General features: G+C 57.2%; 7 protein-coding genes across 7 annotated transcripts; 3 read left to right on the forward strand and 4 right to left on the reverse strand.

Moving 5' to 3' along the window:
- Positions 1–264: 264 nt before the first annotated feature.
- On the reverse strand, positions 265–1,494 carry SPSK_09369 (glucose-inducible sam-dependent methyltransferase; the record flags this gene model as incomplete). Its single annotated transcript, XM_016735942.1, has 1 exon — positions 265–1,494. The coding sequence occupies one exon, from the start codon at positions 1,492–1,494 to the stop codon at positions 265–267; it is 1,230 nt and encodes a 409-aa protein (XP_016588595.1).
- Positions 1,495–3,336: 1,842 nt separating this feature from the next.
- On the forward strand, positions 3,337–4,273 carry SPSK_09618 (B-cell receptor-associated protein 31-like containing protein; the record flags this gene model as incomplete). Its single annotated transcript, XM_016736190.1, has 4 exons — positions 3,337–3,357; positions 3,471–3,595; positions 3,655–3,804; positions 3,895–4,273. 4 exons carry the CDS (start codon positions 3,337–3,339, stop codon positions 4,271–4,273), a joined length of 675 nt encoding a protein of 224 aa, XP_016588596.1.
- Positions 4,274–4,715: 442 nt separating this feature from the next.
- SPSK_09405 (uncharacterized protein) lies at positions 4,716–5,907 on the reverse strand (the record flags this gene model as incomplete). Its single annotated transcript, XM_016735978.1, has 3 exons — positions 4,716–5,424; positions 5,501–5,639; positions 5,706–5,907. The coding sequence occupies 3 exons, from the start codon at positions 5,905–5,907 to the stop codon at positions 4,716–4,718; spliced, it is 1,050 nt and encodes a 349-aa protein (XP_016588597.1).
- A 521-nt stretch (positions 5,908–6,428) lies between these two features.
- Positions 6,429–6,874, forward strand: SPSK_09984 (uncharacterized protein; the record flags this gene model as incomplete). Its single annotated transcript, XM_016736549.1, has 3 exons — positions 6,429–6,443; positions 6,567–6,712; positions 6,736–6,874. 3 exons carry the CDS (start codon positions 6,429–6,431, stop codon positions 6,872–6,874), a joined length of 300 nt encoding a protein of 99 aa, XP_016588598.1.
- A 482-nt stretch (positions 6,875–7,356) lies between these two features.
- On the reverse strand, positions 7,357–8,568 carry SPSK_09393 (isopenicillin N synthetase; the record flags this gene model as incomplete). Its single annotated transcript, XM_016735966.1, has 1 exon — positions 7,357–8,568. The coding sequence occupies one exon, from the start codon at positions 8,566–8,568 to the stop codon at positions 7,357–7,359; it is 1,212 nt and encodes a 403-aa protein (XP_016588599.1).
- Positions 8,569–8,993: 425 nt separating this feature from the next.
- On the reverse strand, positions 8,994–12,136 carry SPSK_08432 (NET1-associated nuclear protein 1 (U3 small nucleolar RNA-associated protein 17); the record flags this gene model as incomplete). Its single annotated transcript, XM_016735030.1, has 2 exons — positions 8,994–11,742; positions 11,859–12,136. 2 exons carry the CDS (start codon positions 12,134–12,136, stop codon positions 8,994–8,996), a joined length of 3,027 nt encoding a protein of 1,008 aa, XP_016588600.1.
- Positions 12,137–12,644: 508 nt separating this feature from the next.
- Positions 12,645–13,065, forward strand: SPSK_10002 (DNA-directed RNA polymerases I, II, and III subunit RPABC5; the record flags this gene model as incomplete). The annotated part of the gene is made up of 3 exons (XM_016736565.1): positions 12,645–12,680; positions 12,791–12,849; positions 12,927–13,065. 3 exons carry the CDS (start codon positions 12,645–12,647, stop codon positions 13,063–13,065), a joined length of 234 nt encoding a protein of 77 aa, XP_016588601.1.
- Between the last annotated feature and the right edge of the window lie 1,766 nt (positions 13,066–14,831).

The raw sequence follows: 14,831 nt of genomic DNA on the forward strand, positions 1-14,831 counted from the left end.
GGCTTTGTGTCCTATTCTTCGTCGTGCGAGCACCGCTTTACAATGTACATAGCAACGCCCCTTTTCAAGGACAGTGGTACATTTATTATGTTTTATTTTGGCATAAGACGGTAACCAGAAGCTGCTGCTGTCTTTTCTGTATTCTAGCTCATTCTAGTTTATAATTCTAATGTAGTGTATCTTGATGGCTTTGTTCTTCGGTCTATGTCTGTTGCTGTAAATCAACGTCGCTTCGTAATAACAAAATAGCGAATTTACCGTCGTTCACGCCCGGTGAAACACCCACCACGAGCAGGTAAACTCGCAGCCAACACCGGCGCCGCCGGTCGCCCAGTCGCTGTCCTGGCCGGCAATCTCGCCCTCGTCCACGGGCACCAGCTTGCGCTCGGCCATCTCGGCCACAAACATGGCCGCCATCGTCTCTGTCTGCCGGTCGCGCAGCGGGACCATGACGACGGCACGCGGGCTCTTGTTCTTGCTGCCGCCGCCATCCCCGTCGTCGTCGTCGCCGTCTTCATCGGCCAGGGCCAGCTGCGCGTCAATGGCACTAGCCAGCAGCGCCGGGTGCTCCTCGTCGTAGATGGGATCGGCCACCAGAACCAGTGGGAACTGGTGGTCCTGCGGGAACAGATCCGTGTCGACAACGACTGTGCCGGTCCGCGCGTCGTTCTGGTCGCGGCTGGCGCCCCACTGCAGCACGCCGGCACGCGCCCGGCCGCCGCGGGCCTGGATGATCTTGCTGTTGCGCTCGACGTTGGCCGCCAGGTTGGGCACGATCGTGGCGAGGTCGCTCAGCACCACGTCGGCACGCCAGAGTGCGGCGGCTGCGAGGCCCAGGAGGCCCGTGCCGGCACCGAGCTCGAGCACGGGCAGGCCCTGGCGCAGCAGCGGCTGCAAGTGGCGCAGGCCTGGCGCGTGCGCCAGAGCGGGCAGCATGCGGGCCATGGCGTACGATGTGCCCCAGGTCTTGAAGCCGAGGCTGTCGCCGACGAGGGCGGGTTCTTTGATGACGAGGTCGACTTGCACGGGCCGGTTCGGCTCGGACGCACCGTCGCTGTCGCTGTCGCTCGCCCCCGGAGACGCAAGGCCGCCGGTCTCCTCAGCGGGAAGCGGCAGCGGCCACCGCCGGGTGATGTCGCCCATGGCCGTTCGGCCGCACCGCTCGGCAATGCGGCGGCTGGCGGCGGTCCACACGGCTTCGCGCTCCTCTTCGCCTGGCAGCCACGACAGGTCGTTCATGATGATGCTGTTGAGGTAGCGAGACACAGCGTTGGCATAGCGCTGGACTTCGTGGGCCGAGGCGGCCTGCAGCGCCTCGATCTCGTCGCGTGGGGTGGCGCAGTCCCACACCTGCTCGCCGCGTTCGTCGTCGAGGGCCAGTGGGTCCGACTGGGAGGCCCGCAGTCCGTCAAGACAAGCCATAATGTCGACATACGACGGCTGTTGGCGCATGGCCGGAAAGAGCTCCGGCGGGACGAGGCCGGAGATGTGCATGATGGCCGGTGAAGGAGGAGGGAAGGGCTAGAATATGAAAGGAAATAGGAAGAAGGAAGGTGTACACGTGGAATCTAAATCTATCAAACAAGGGCAAGTGACAAAAAGAAGGAAATCAAAAGTCTAAAGGAATGCTTTATGAACGCTCGAAGTCACGATGAGTTGGGTACGAGGGTGAACGCAGAACTCTACCGCCGGGGGGCGGCAGCCGAGATACGCATCAGGATCGGGAAGGTCGACATGGTGAAGGTGTGGTGTTTGACAAGTGCTGGATGGCTATGTGGGACAGGCAAGTCGGTGAGAGTCGGTGACAGAAAAAACGATGAGGCAAAAGCGCAAAAAAAAAAAAATAGAGTTTAAATCCAAACCAAAATAGTGTCAAATTAGCAACAGCGACCCAAAACGTGCCTGCCCTGGGCATAGACTGCAGGGACCCACATGAGCGAGGTACGGCAAGAGCTGCTGAGAGACGTTCCTTCCTGGCTCGCAACAACCTGGCGGGCCGCATATTCTTATTCGTGTATGTAGTTAAGTGCAATTCAGAGTAACGTTGGCAACCATCGTCTTGCCTGACTTCCGATCCTCGATATTCAGTGAGAGGCCATTTGGTGGGGTCGTTTTCTACATTGCGAGAAGAGTGTTACGGACAGGGTCGCAACAATCAACAGATTGAAGGGACTTACGTTACTTAGACCAGGAACAAATGCATTGTTTGACAAGTTGTGAGTTGTTTTGATTAGGGGGTCTATAGGGGTGTCAACAGACAGCCGGTCGAAGTGAGTAGTTAGTGTTTGAGTTTACGACCTTCGTTCGACCATACGAGCGCGATTTGGCTGTCCGCACAATTTTGCACGGAAAAAGAGCGGGACTTCTCGCTTGAACAGATTGATGAGTAAGCCGAAAAATTCATATCGATGAAGCCATCGTCAGCGAAGCAGATTGAACGTGCGTTAGACATAAACCAGTATCAAAGAACAATCAACAAACAATCTTAATTCATAATAACAGCTTGGGATGTCAGTTAAACAAGCTGTCTAGGCATATAGACCCGAACGATGGCCGCAAAGCAGGAACTTGTCGCTTATGACATAAACGAGCCGTAGCGTGGCTTTTGATGATCGCACCTTCCTCATTGTCTCAGACAAGAGCGAGCTTTAACCATGTCATTTATACCTGCTACCTTTGGGTTTGCTTCCTATGTGAAGTCTCCTGGGACTGGAAGTTTCTCAATCTCATATCACTTCCTCTGCCCTACCTACGCCTGACAGGTCGGCAACAGCTGTGTCGTCCATGTTGTCGCGCATGGTTCTGTCTTTACCATTTGCTCTATGTACTGGCCCCGCTTTTATCATCTGCATGAGCCAATCAGGAGCCACAGATAACCACCGTCCTCTTCCAGAATCGAGAGCTTAGGGGCCCCACACTGGCCACGGACAACGTCATCGTTCTTTCCTTTGCAGGCTCCTGGCTTGCTCGAACCGCTGAGACCCGCCATGCAGCCCTTGTTCCTTCCCAGGCAGGCACTTGTCAGCCCCAGAAGCAGCAAACCAAAGAACCTGCCTCAAAAGCTTGACGGCCCCACCACTACGTAAAACCAGGACCTTGTGAGGAGCAAGAGCGAAAAGGAAGAAAGAGTGAAAGAGCAGAGCTGTCCTTTTAACCTCCTTCTCTTTCTTAAAGCTCCCCTCCGGCCATTCTTTTCCTTTCTTCATTTCTTCTCACCTTTCCGCACTTTTCCAGCATCGCATCGCCGACCAAATAACTTGTCGACAACAACCTACCATACCTAACACATCAATTCCACCTCCTCTTTTCCTGTCGATACTGACCCCAGCCGCCAAAATGACGCTCTACTATACTATGGTATGTTCCGTGTTCTTGCTTTCCTATTTTCCCTTCCCCACCGCCCTTTTTTATTGCTTCTGGGTACTGCGTGTTACTCTTTCAAAGCTCGGCTGAACTGACCAACTACTCAGGTGTTTATGCTGCTCATGCTTGAGATGTCACTGTTTGTGGTGCTCATCGTGCCGCTGCCGTTCACGCTCAAGCGCAGAATCTTTACGTATGTCCTCCCTTACGTCCAAGCCCGACGACTGGCTCCGTCCTCCACACCAAAGTGTTCTCCCCTCCGCTAACATGTGCCCATTTTCTTCGCCGCAGTTTCCTCTCCGAAAACCCGCTCGTTGCCAAAGTGCAATATGGCATGAAGATAACATTTATATTTATCCTCATCCTGTTTATCGACAGTGTCAATCGTGTCTACCGTGTGCAGGTTGAACTTGGCCTCAGCTCGGAGAATGCCGCTAACGGGTACGTCTGGCACTGCATTGCGTGTTGTGCTTCTTCTTCTTTGTCCTTTTTTCCCCTCTTTTTTTCTTCCTTCGCCCACTAACCGTCCAGGGCTGCCATCATTGGCCGTGAACGTCTCGAGGTGCAGGCGCGCAAGTTCTACAGCCAGCGCAACATGTACCTCTGCGGCTTTACCCTCTTCCTATCGCTCATCCTCAACCGCACATACACCATGATCCTCGAGGTGCTGCGCCTCGAGGAGAAGCTGAAGAAGTACGAGGGCACCGCGGCCGACACCAAGCAGAGCGAGAAGCTGGCGCAGGCGGGCGAGTTTGGCGAGATTGGCAACCTCAAGAAGGAGCTGGCCAAAAAGGACCGCGACATCGAAACGCTCAAGAAGCAGGCCCAGGGTCTGCAGCGCGAGTACGACGACCTGTGCGAGAAGTACGGCGCCACACAAGCCCCGGCCGGCCCCAAGAAGACCAAATAAGGGAGAAACATAAAACGTGGAACTGTACGACGGGGGCCAGGGGACGGCAACTTCTGCCGGGTGACTGCAGGCGGGACGGAGGTCCACGGGCCTGGCAAGTCTGACAAGGTGGGCGAGATTGTTGTTCGTCCGCGGAGAATGGAGGCTGGACAATGAGGCAAGAGGCCGGTGGAGGCTGAAAGGGATGCATAAAAAGGACACCACTCGCTAGAATGCTGGGATATTGTGGTGCTCTCGATTTTTGCTCCGTTATGGAATACGCGCTCGTGGCGCTCATAAACGAGCTCCGGCTCTTTTGGTTTGGTTTGGTTTTGCTTTGCTTGTTTTGGTTTCGGTGTGCATTTATGCATTTTACACATTTGTTGTGATCATGTACGGAAAATATGGGTATCCACGCTGCTATACAAAAAACCTCATTGATACTTTGCGCTGATGGCCCCTCTTACGATGACTTCTGGAGCCGGCTTGACCGCCGCGTTCTGGTGGATGCTGGTGCCGCCTTCGGGGCTGCTTTCGGGGCTGCTTTCTCCGAATGTGGCTTCCGCCTCTTGGTGTCTATCCCTTGCACGGGATAGGGCAACTGCTCCGCCTTGCGTTTCCCCGGGACAGCGTCCTTTGCGTTGTCTGCCGTCTTTGTGTCCTTTGTCGTCTCCGGCTTGACCGTCTTGACCGTCTTGTCCGCCTTGGCTGCCTTGGCGACAGTCGAGCCATTCTTCTTGTCGTACATCACGACATACGCCACCTTCTCGACATCCAGCGGGCCAAACTCTTCGGGCAGCCGTCTCACCAGCGCCAACATGCCGTCGACCACGCTTTCATACTCTTTTGCGTTGTACTTGCTCGGCGGGTTGTGGGACGCACCGCCGCACAACCACGCATAGACCTCGTCGCTAAAGAAGATGACCTCCTTCGGGTAGTGCACTGCAAGCAGCAGAGACGCTGTGGCCGGGCCAATGCCCTTGAGTTCGCAGAGCATCTTGACTGAGCGCAGCGCTGCCCCGTCACGCGCGGGCAGCCGCACATCACGGACGGGGACCGTGGATGTGGCAGCAAAGAACGTCTTCCCAGCCTCCCGGATGGTCTCCTGGAGCGTGGCTGTGGGGTTGGACTCGACAAGCTTCATGAGCGTCGGTCGAAACTTTCCGTGGCGGCTGCGTGTGTCAGTGACGTCTCTGCTTCGCCCTTCGCCCCCTTATTTCCATTGACCCTTATGGTATCCACACGTACAGCTTCCACTCAACGAGCGTCAGGACATCGTCGCGGGTTGCGATCTTGTGCTTCCCCCCAGCATGGTGGCCAAACGAGGCCGGCGCCGTGACGTAGCGATACTCGTCCAGCTCCAGGAGGCTCTTCTGGCCAGGCTTCGCTGTCACCACATCGTTAGAACAAGGCATGTGAGCGGCGAGAACAAACGTTTATGAGTTGAACCCACCTCCTTTCGCCGCGGAAACTGCAGCGATGACGTCGGGATAGCGGCCGAGGTACTCTGCAAAGGCCTCTACCGAAATGGCGGCGGGCGACGGAATTGACAAAGACATTGCAACAACTGCCCGCGAGCTTATCTGTTGCGGGAGGCTGAAATAAGAGGCGTGCCGTGTACGACTGTTGCGAAAGACGTTAAACGAAGCATTCATCGTGATAACGCGACGACGTTATGCACAGTACGCAGGCGCGTCCCACTCCACTTCGACGATGTAAGTTGGGGCACCCAGCAAATCAGCGTCCAGTGCACTGGCACAGGCGGTCTCGGCGGTCTGGACCTGCTGTCAGCGTGTAAATAGTGAGTTAGTCTCCTTATGGCCGGGTTGAAGAACCCCGCCACTCGCACTTACCTGCTGCGCAATGGCTTGTTACGTTTTGGCCTCTTCTGTTTGGCCCAGGTCGCTCTTTCTCGTTTTTAGCCGCCTGAACTTTTGTCTCTTGCCGGCCTAGCCTCTCTTTTATAGGCCGCCGATCGCCCCGCGCATCCCTGAAGAAAGGGAGGGGAAAAAAAAAGAAAAGGAGACAAAAAAAAAAAGTCGCAACGACCAGCGTCTCTCCACGACAATCACAGCCTTGCGACAGCCAAACCCACCACCAACAGACTTCCAGACTCTGTCAATCTCCTCCTTCGACGCTCTCGTCTTTGCTCTTTCTCCTCTTCACAGCTCTCAAAATGGGTGGCGGTAACGTACGTTCTCCAGGTGTTTCTTTCTTACGCCTCATCTGTTGCAGGACGGCGTCGCGTTCAAGAAAGACATGGTCTTGTTTCCCCATCTCCCTCGCCGTCAACTGACTCGTCTCTCGACAACAGGGTGCCAAGGCTGCGCAGAAGCGCGAGCGCAACGCCAAGGACAAGGCTGGCGCGGCCAAGTCGCAGCTCAAGACCAACGAGAAGGCGCTCAACATCCAGTGCTTCGTTTGCAAGGCGACGTTCCTCAGCACGACGCGCGAGAATGCGTAGGTCCAGCCCCCGTGCACAGACACACACACACACACGAGAGACTGCCGTTCACTGCTAACTGCAAACTGCGTCTGTCCAGCCTCAACGACCATGCGACCAACAAGCACAGCAAGACGCTGGCCGACTGCTTCCCCGACTTCAAGGCCGCCTCGAAATAAGCACGGAGCACAGGCAAAGCGACAACCCGTGGCGACCGTTGCCGTGTCCTAGGGACATCCGGGACGATGCGGGGCCACAGACGATGCATAGATGGGTGGACTGCCCAGGACCCAGGAGTTATATGTTGTACATTTTTTATTATATTTACTTTTTTTGCTATTTTACAACGGGAGCCGGTGTTGGGCGAATCGAATTGAAGACAGAAGACGATGATGAAGAATGACGCATGACGGAGAACGGAATACGGTGGGAGAAGAGTGCAATGCGACCAGCGACAAGCGAGCCGTTATAGAATACCAAAAAGACAAATCAGCAAGGCGAGATTGTCGACGAGGTGTCCAGTGTCTAGCCCGTTGAATCGGGACAGGAGAGTCATCGCCGGCGGTCCTCAAGATGATGTCATGGCTCGTTATATTCATTGTGTCTTGTTGCCACGTTACAGAGTATCAGTACGTCGTACAACTGCCCTCCGCGGGCCTCATCAATGTGCTGGCACAGCCGTTGTCCGAGATGCCTCGGGGGCCGGGGCCACAGTCGCCGTGATGGATGCCTCGCGGCTCTTGGCCGCTGCCTCGTCTGCCTTGAGCCGCTGTTCCTCCCGGATCTCGGCCAGGATGTCTGGGTACCACCGCTCGCCGACGTCTGGGTGGCTCTTGACGCGGTTGCGCAGCGTCGCCTCGCCCAGCGTCTTGGCCGCGCCACCCGTCCGGAACGTAAACTCGACGTCGTCCAGTCGTCCGCCGGCAGCAGCCACGACCGCCCGCCGCTGGTCCTTGACGTCCTCGGGCACCGCGCCCACGCCCACCCGCTCCAGCTCCTCAAACGCCGTGTCCAGCCGCACGCCCTGGAAAAAAGGGATCGAGAACCGCGCGCCCGCGCCCGCCGCGGGCGACAGCACCCGGTGCGTCGTCGACACGCACACGCCCTGCGTCAGCGCCTCCAGCGCCTGCCCAATCACCACGACCAGCGTCCCGTCAATCGGCGGCGCGTCAATCCACGCGCCGCGCGTGTTCTGCGCCTGCAGCCCGCGGTGTTCGCTGGCCTGCAACAAAAAGGTCGTGTACATGCTGTCCTTGTGCGGGCCCACGCCCTGGTTGCTGCCGGCCGCGGCCGCGCCCAGCTCCGACACGTCCGGGTACTTGACAATCTTGAGCTTGTGCTGCCGCCGCCGCGGGTCCGGGTCAAAGTAGCGCTCAAAGGCGAGCGGCGGCAGGCCAATGGCCTCGGCCATGAGCGACGTGAAGTAGAGCGACATGTCGCCCATGCGCGTCATAAAGTCTGTGAACGCAGGCCGGAACCGGGGCAGTACGCTGTCGGCCGGCCACTGGTTGGGTGCCAGCAGGTTGTCGTAGCGCGGCGCGTCGGGCCCGGGCACCGCGTGCTCCGTTGACAGGTCAATCTGCTCGCGGTGGTCGATGGCGCCGGCCGTGACTTCGGCCGATAGGCGCGAGTAGCCTAAGAACGAGGGCGCATTCTTCATCTCAATCTTGAGCTTCTCGTCCTCGGGGATGTCGAAGAACGCACGGCCCTGCTCGATGACGGTCTGGAACAGGGTGTCGGGGATGCCAACGTTCTTGATGTAGAAGAAGCCGACCTCGATCAGTGCATTGCGCAGGTCCGACAGAAACTCAGGCTTGGTGGCCGGGTCTCTGGCGCGGCTGACGTCGAGCACGGGAATCGATGTGAAAGACATCTCGGCGATGCGGACGAGGCGGCCAGAACGAGGAGAAAAGAAGTGGTTCCGACAACAGTAACGACGAAATGCTGTATGTAATTGTAATATATGATCAGATGCAGACAGGCAAATGCGAAATCATGGCAGGAAACAGACGAGATGTAAAAAACAGGCAAATCAGCCCATGAGATAGAAAACAAGACAAAATATGCAAAGTCACAAAAACTCCAACATGCAAATAACCTTTGTGCCCAAAATAACACACTATATCGAACCGGGTCCGGGGATCGGTGCAGTAGCGAATACACCAAAGATATGGCGTAATCGCCGGCTTTTGTACCCCCCAAAATTAGGCGACCTCTCACTTTTTCGACTAGACTCGCCCCGCATAACGTTGGCTCGGCTCGGCATTCCCTTTCTGAACGGGGCCTCTTGTTAACTCTTCAGCCCGCACGAACGACGCTCGGCAGGCTCGACAGCAAGCCTGACACCTGCCAAAACAGCTCCTCGATGGACGTCGAGGCCGTGGCCGGCGCTGCCTCAAAGATCTCCCGCAGCTTCTGCGGCGCAATCACAACATCGTGTGCGTCCTCGACGCCGTACGTGTCCTCGTCCTCGGCGCCGGCACCGTTAGCGTCGTGCATATCCTCATCGGCCTCTTCCTCGTCGTCGTCATCGCCGTTGATGTCCAGCGTCGCAGCGATCGCGTTGCTTGCCGTGCTTGTCGTGGACGGCAGGTTGAGGTCGGCCAGGGACTGGCCCAGCGACGCCGTGTCGGCCGCGTCCGCAATCGACCACATCTGCGCTGCCGCGTCAATGACCAGGAAACCCGACAGGCCGACGGCGGGGAGCAGCGACACCACCAGGTGCGGCAGGTTCTTGGTGAACAGGGGCTCGGCGTGGTCGGGGGAGTACACAATCAGGCGCGAGGCGAAACGGGATGGCGTCGTCTGGCCCGTCTTTTTGGGAGCCGTAGCCGTAGTCGCAGCGTCCGTCTCGCTCGTTGACGCGCCCAGCTTGTAGGGCACCGCCACAACAAACGTGTTGGCAAGGCGGCCGACGGCGAGCTGGGTCAGCGCCGACGCTGTGCTGAGCTCGGCCTCTGGGATGCTGTCCAGCACGGTCAGGCCGTAGCGCAGCTCGTCAGCGACAATGTCAAACACCCGCAGGTCGGCCGACAGCAGCACCAGCGACGAGCCCATGACGGCCACGCCGCGGATACGACCCCGGAACATGCCCTGCAGCGTATCGCGCACAACGCCCGATTCGGCGTCGATTGTGTACAGCACGGCCTCGTTGTCTGGTCCGCCAAACGCCGCAAACACGGTCGAGCCGTCCTCGGAAAAGGCGAGGGCGCCGTTCCGACGGTCGCTGTTGTGGCGGGCGGCCGGGCTGCCGCCATGGCCGTTCTTCTCATCGTCCGTCTCGCCGAGCGGAAGCGGCACGGACTGTGTGCAGTGCCAGCTCACCAGCGGACGGCCGGCATCGTCCTTGGCCACCAGGCCGTCGCGTACACGTGTCTTGATACCCCAGAACCGCACCACGGCGTCGTCGCCCAGCGTGACGAACCGGCTGCCGTGCCGTGTGTCGGCCTCCACAGCAAAAATGGTCTCCGCCTTGCTCGTGAAATGCGCCTCGTCGATGCGCGTCACCAGGTCGTACGCATTCACGTCCTCGTCCGCCGCTCCCGCAGCAGCTGCAGCAGCATCCTCTTCGCGCCGGTCGCTGACCGACCAGAACTTGAGGTGGACCTCGCGACGGTCGCGCGCCCACTCCTTCTTCAGCAACGGCTCGCCGGGCATACCGCTGATGTCGCGCTCAGGCGGCTGCCACTCGTCGACGGAGGCCAGCCACTGGCCGTCGCGCGACGCGCAGAGGTGTGTAACGGTCGGCTCCGTGAGCGGCTGGCCCTGTGTTGTCATGTTGTTCTCGGTGGGGTTGGTGCGGGCCAGCGGCTGCTTGGCCACGCTGCGGAAGGACGACACGTCAAAGGTCTGCAGGAGCGACGCCGACGGCTGGTCGCCTGTCATGGCTGCCTTTTGGCCATTGCCGACGCGCAGCCAGATCCGCGAGGCATCGGCCGGGTTGATGGCGGCGGGGATGGGCTTCGTAATCGACTGGATCGGCTGCCAGGTGCGACGCACATGGGCGTCCTTGGCGGGCATTTGTGTCAGCGTCAGAGACTGCAGGCCGGAAACGTAAAAGGTCGGCTTCATCTCAGCCGTTGAGAGGACCATGGTCGAGTTGTCGTCGAGGTGCACGGCGTACGATGCGCCACGCGGGGAGACGACAATGTTCTCGATGCTGGCAGACAGGTGCGGCAAAAAGTCCAGCTTGCTCGTCTCCGTCTGCCACAGGACCAGGACGGACTCGGGGCCGCCAGAAATTAAGTAGTTGCCGTCTCTGGACCACTTCACCGAGTTCACGGTCCGGCTGTGCCAATGGTGCTTCCGTGGCCGCACATTGACCTTCTTCTTCCGAGAGCTCTCCGCCGTCGCCTCCTGCAGCCGGCTGAAGACGTCTTCGTAGACGTAGATGGCGCCGCGGACGCAGCCGACAACAAGATCGAGGGATGCGCCGCGCTTCGTGTTGGTGGCCCGCACATCGAGGCATGCGATCTCGTCGGCCGCATCGAGGGAGTAGAATTGGTACGCCACGTCGTCCAGAGTGGTCTCGGACGAGCGGTCACCGCCCGCCGCTGTCTTCAGGCCGCCAACAAACACAGTGTTTCCGCTCGAACCGACGACGAAGCGGCCGTTGTTGGCTGTACGCAAAAGGTCGATGGCGGTCGAACTGTTCTTGGGAGCCGTGAACAGCGTGCGGCCGGCTGTCTTGGCCAGTGTCGTTGCGTCGTACGCCGTCACGCTCCATGCGCCCGGAGCACCCTCGGAGAGAAAAAGGACCTCCTTCTCCAGCTTGCCAAGCTGCACCATCTCGACCGTCACGCCAGCTAGCCGTAGGGCAGGTGCCTGTTTGCGCGTCATCCGCTCAATCTCGCCCGACGTCCAGTTGGCCCGGTAGAGCGTGCCGTCTGCGCAGCCAATCCACACAAGCTCATCGGACTTGGGTGACAGGGCAATAGCAACAATACGAGCCGGACGGTCCTCTTCTGGCAGTTTTATCCGGCGCTCCAAGAGCGAGTCTGCGGTCGAGTATATTTGGAGGGACGTGTGGTACGCGATAATGAGGTGTCTGAAAAGAGCAGCGTGTTAGCACAACAAGCTTAGGGCCACATTCGACCGCAGAGAAGCAGATCAAAATCAACATGGCCAGTATATCATGAATATTCAGCCACGGGAGCAACATACTCTTCGTCCGTCGAGAAAACGGGGTCGATGTCGGCCATGGCACCGCCCATTGGCTCTGAGAGCTTCCATGTCGTCCTCTGGTTGGCAATCGCCCGTGTCGACGGGTGGGCAAGCTGGCTGCTGCGGCCGGGGCCACCGCTCTTCTTCTCTGAACTCGGGACTGTCGCCTCCTCCTGGGGTTGGCCCTTGCGTTTCTTTAAACGAACGACGTCTTCGGCTTTGTCTCTTTTCCGCTTCTTTTCGCTGTCCGCCGCGCCCGCTGCCTTTCGAGGGGCCATTTTGTTGTGGAGAGGTTTGTTGCGTTCAAATCCAGCACAGTGTATCGTTCGCCTTCGTGAAATGCCGTACGTGCAAAGAAAGAGGTGTGCAATGTCGTGATGTTGTTCTTTACTGCATTCGACTAGGAAAAACTCGTCCTTTTTGGTAGCAAAGGCGCCTTCCTTCACTTGCCGCCTATGTTCCTGCTTCCTTCCCCCCAAATGTCCAACGCTACTGCTCTAAAGAAACTTTTTTTGCGATAAGACTGGGAAGGCACGCCCGATAAGAAAATAGTGGAGCGGCGGCCTTTTTATTTTTCCTTTTGCCGCTAAAACTGCAGGCGGCGGCGACAAAGAAGGAAGGACCGTCTGTTCATCGCGTGCCTGCAGAAAAGTGAAGGTGTCGAATCGGACGACAAAAAAAGAGAAACGTGCATCTCGCGATATCGTCCTCACTCTTCCTCCACAACCACTCTGCCGCCATCAACGTGACGGACGTTACCGCGATTCCTCATCCACACCAGTCAAGATGATTATCCCCATTCGGTGCTTCTCGTGCGGCAAGGTCAGTCACAGCGCGCCTCCCTCTACGACATTTCGACCACGTCGCTTTTTGTCATCATCACTGTGGTCATCGACCCTCATCATGGATATCTCGTGCTAACGAAGAAATAGGTGACCGGCGATCTTTGGGAGCGCTACCTCAAGCTCCTGGATGACAATATCCCGGATGGGTATGTTTCCCCCCTCCTGTGTCGTCTCTGTCGGCATGTCGATGGCCGAAAATACTGACAAATCTCTCCACCATCAGTGATGCGATGGACCAGCTCGGCTGCAAGCGGTACTGCTGCCGCCGCATGATCATGACTCATGTCGACCTGATTGAGAAGTTGCTCAAGTACACGCCTGACGGCCGCAGCGAGAAGAAGATTGCTCTTGCCAACTCATAGTCGACGCACGACATCCGACCGACTGATACGACTCGAGCGACGCTCGAGCTACGCCACCCAGCCGACCTGACTGTCGCCTTGAATACGACAAGGCGGCCTGACTCTTTCCTCCGACTTTCCCCCGGCGACCCAACGGCGCGGCTTCTCTCTTGCTTGAGGGACCCTCACCCACCCTCTCAAGCCAAACCGATCTTTTTTTGTTATTGGCGTTAGACGTATTTCATCTTTGCGGTTTGCAAACCTGTCTGTCTTGCATTTTTTTCACGTTGCACAACTGGTGAATGGAGTTGGATTATTTTGGCTTTATTTTTTGGAAAAAGAGACCCACAGAGAGAGCTGGAGGAGGACATGGAGACGAGACGACCACTTCGACTAAACCAACTTGAGAAGATTCGGAGGATGGGGTGTCACCAACATGATGTGACAGGGTCGAGGTGTGTTTGGAAGTTGGGCAGGATGCACATCCCAGACAAGAACTCGATATGGCGGCCAAGGTCCAAAGACACACCCGACGATCCTCTTCTTCCACCCGAATGCCGAAGCCGCAACCCGCCATTCTTTCTCCATCCCGCTCGTTTTCTGTCTGTTGGGTAACGCTCGGCGCTTACAGACGAGCTTGCAATGGATCCAACAGACTCTGTCTGCTTACAAGCGCGTCGGCGTCTGCATCCTGCAACAGGCGCACAGCAGATACGTTGGAAGTGGAGGAGGCATGCATGTCCCAGAGGTGTGGGTTCTTTTTGTCTTTTGCGGAAGAAACGGAAAGGCATCGTCTTGGCTGAGTGGAGAGGCGCATTGGACAAAAAGTCATGACTAAAAGATTTTCATGGGTGCATAGTTGTCCCAGTTATTCCTGTTATTGAAACCTGCTCAGCGGTGTACATAGAAACATATAACTTCATACGATTTCACCAGCAAACGAGAGATTGACGGCGTCTGTTGCGGTGCCCCTGTCGCGGTGAACAGTACGCCCATCTTTCTGCGGCCACATGATGGGCCAGGATACCTAGGCCTCAATCGTTCTTCCGCCACGACAGTTCATTATTTGATCCTTCTATGGTGTCCATCTATAAAACAAGCATCGGCAAAGTCGATACGGCCATCTGGGTCGGCTCAAATGGCCGGCCATCAAGACCAGGTTAGCGAAGTCAGACGCGAGCTACTGGCTCCATTGGCCTCGAACGACACAGGAACAGATCCAGGCTGAGTCGAGGCATATTGCTTCCAGTCCCATGGGAGGCGTGTTGGCGCTTGTCAGACCAGGGGAAGGCACTAAACCAACAGGGACAGTCTTTCGCGAACGGCCAGCGCGATGCATTTGCCCATACATTGTACTTGTGTGTTTGCGGAATAGCCTGCTGGCATTCCCCGTCTCGCTATTATGTGTATGGGCGCCTCGTACCCGAGTGCGTGGAACTGGGGTGACAAGAGGCGCACGAGGCTTTATCACAGGTCCCATCACACTTTTTCTCCAGAGTACGACATGCGTCTTACGACGTATGACTTTCGCAAGCTCAATACGAGTACGGAGACTGGTTGGATGTCCATTACCACCAACAGCTTCATTTGGTTAGGTCGTACTCCAAGGGCTGCTGGCGAGACAACTTAGTGTTCATCGTTAACCGCCATCATGTTTCCGCGCATTGCAGCTGGTCTCCATATATCTCTTTGCAAGGTGCATTCAGCCATATACAATTGCGTGGCATATGACTACTTTTCGCTGACCATAGCTCACGCCACGGCTGAGTTTCTTGCAGGTCAAAAAG

The sequence above is a fragment of the Sporothrix schenckii genome (genome assembly GCF_000961545.1).
Source record: "Sporothrix schenckii 1099-18 chromosome Unknown Cont44, whole genome shotgun sequence".
Taxonomy (NCBI): domain Eukaryota; kingdom Fungi; phylum Ascomycota; class Sordariomycetes; order Ophiostomatales; family Ophiostomataceae; genus Sporothrix; species Sporothrix schenckii.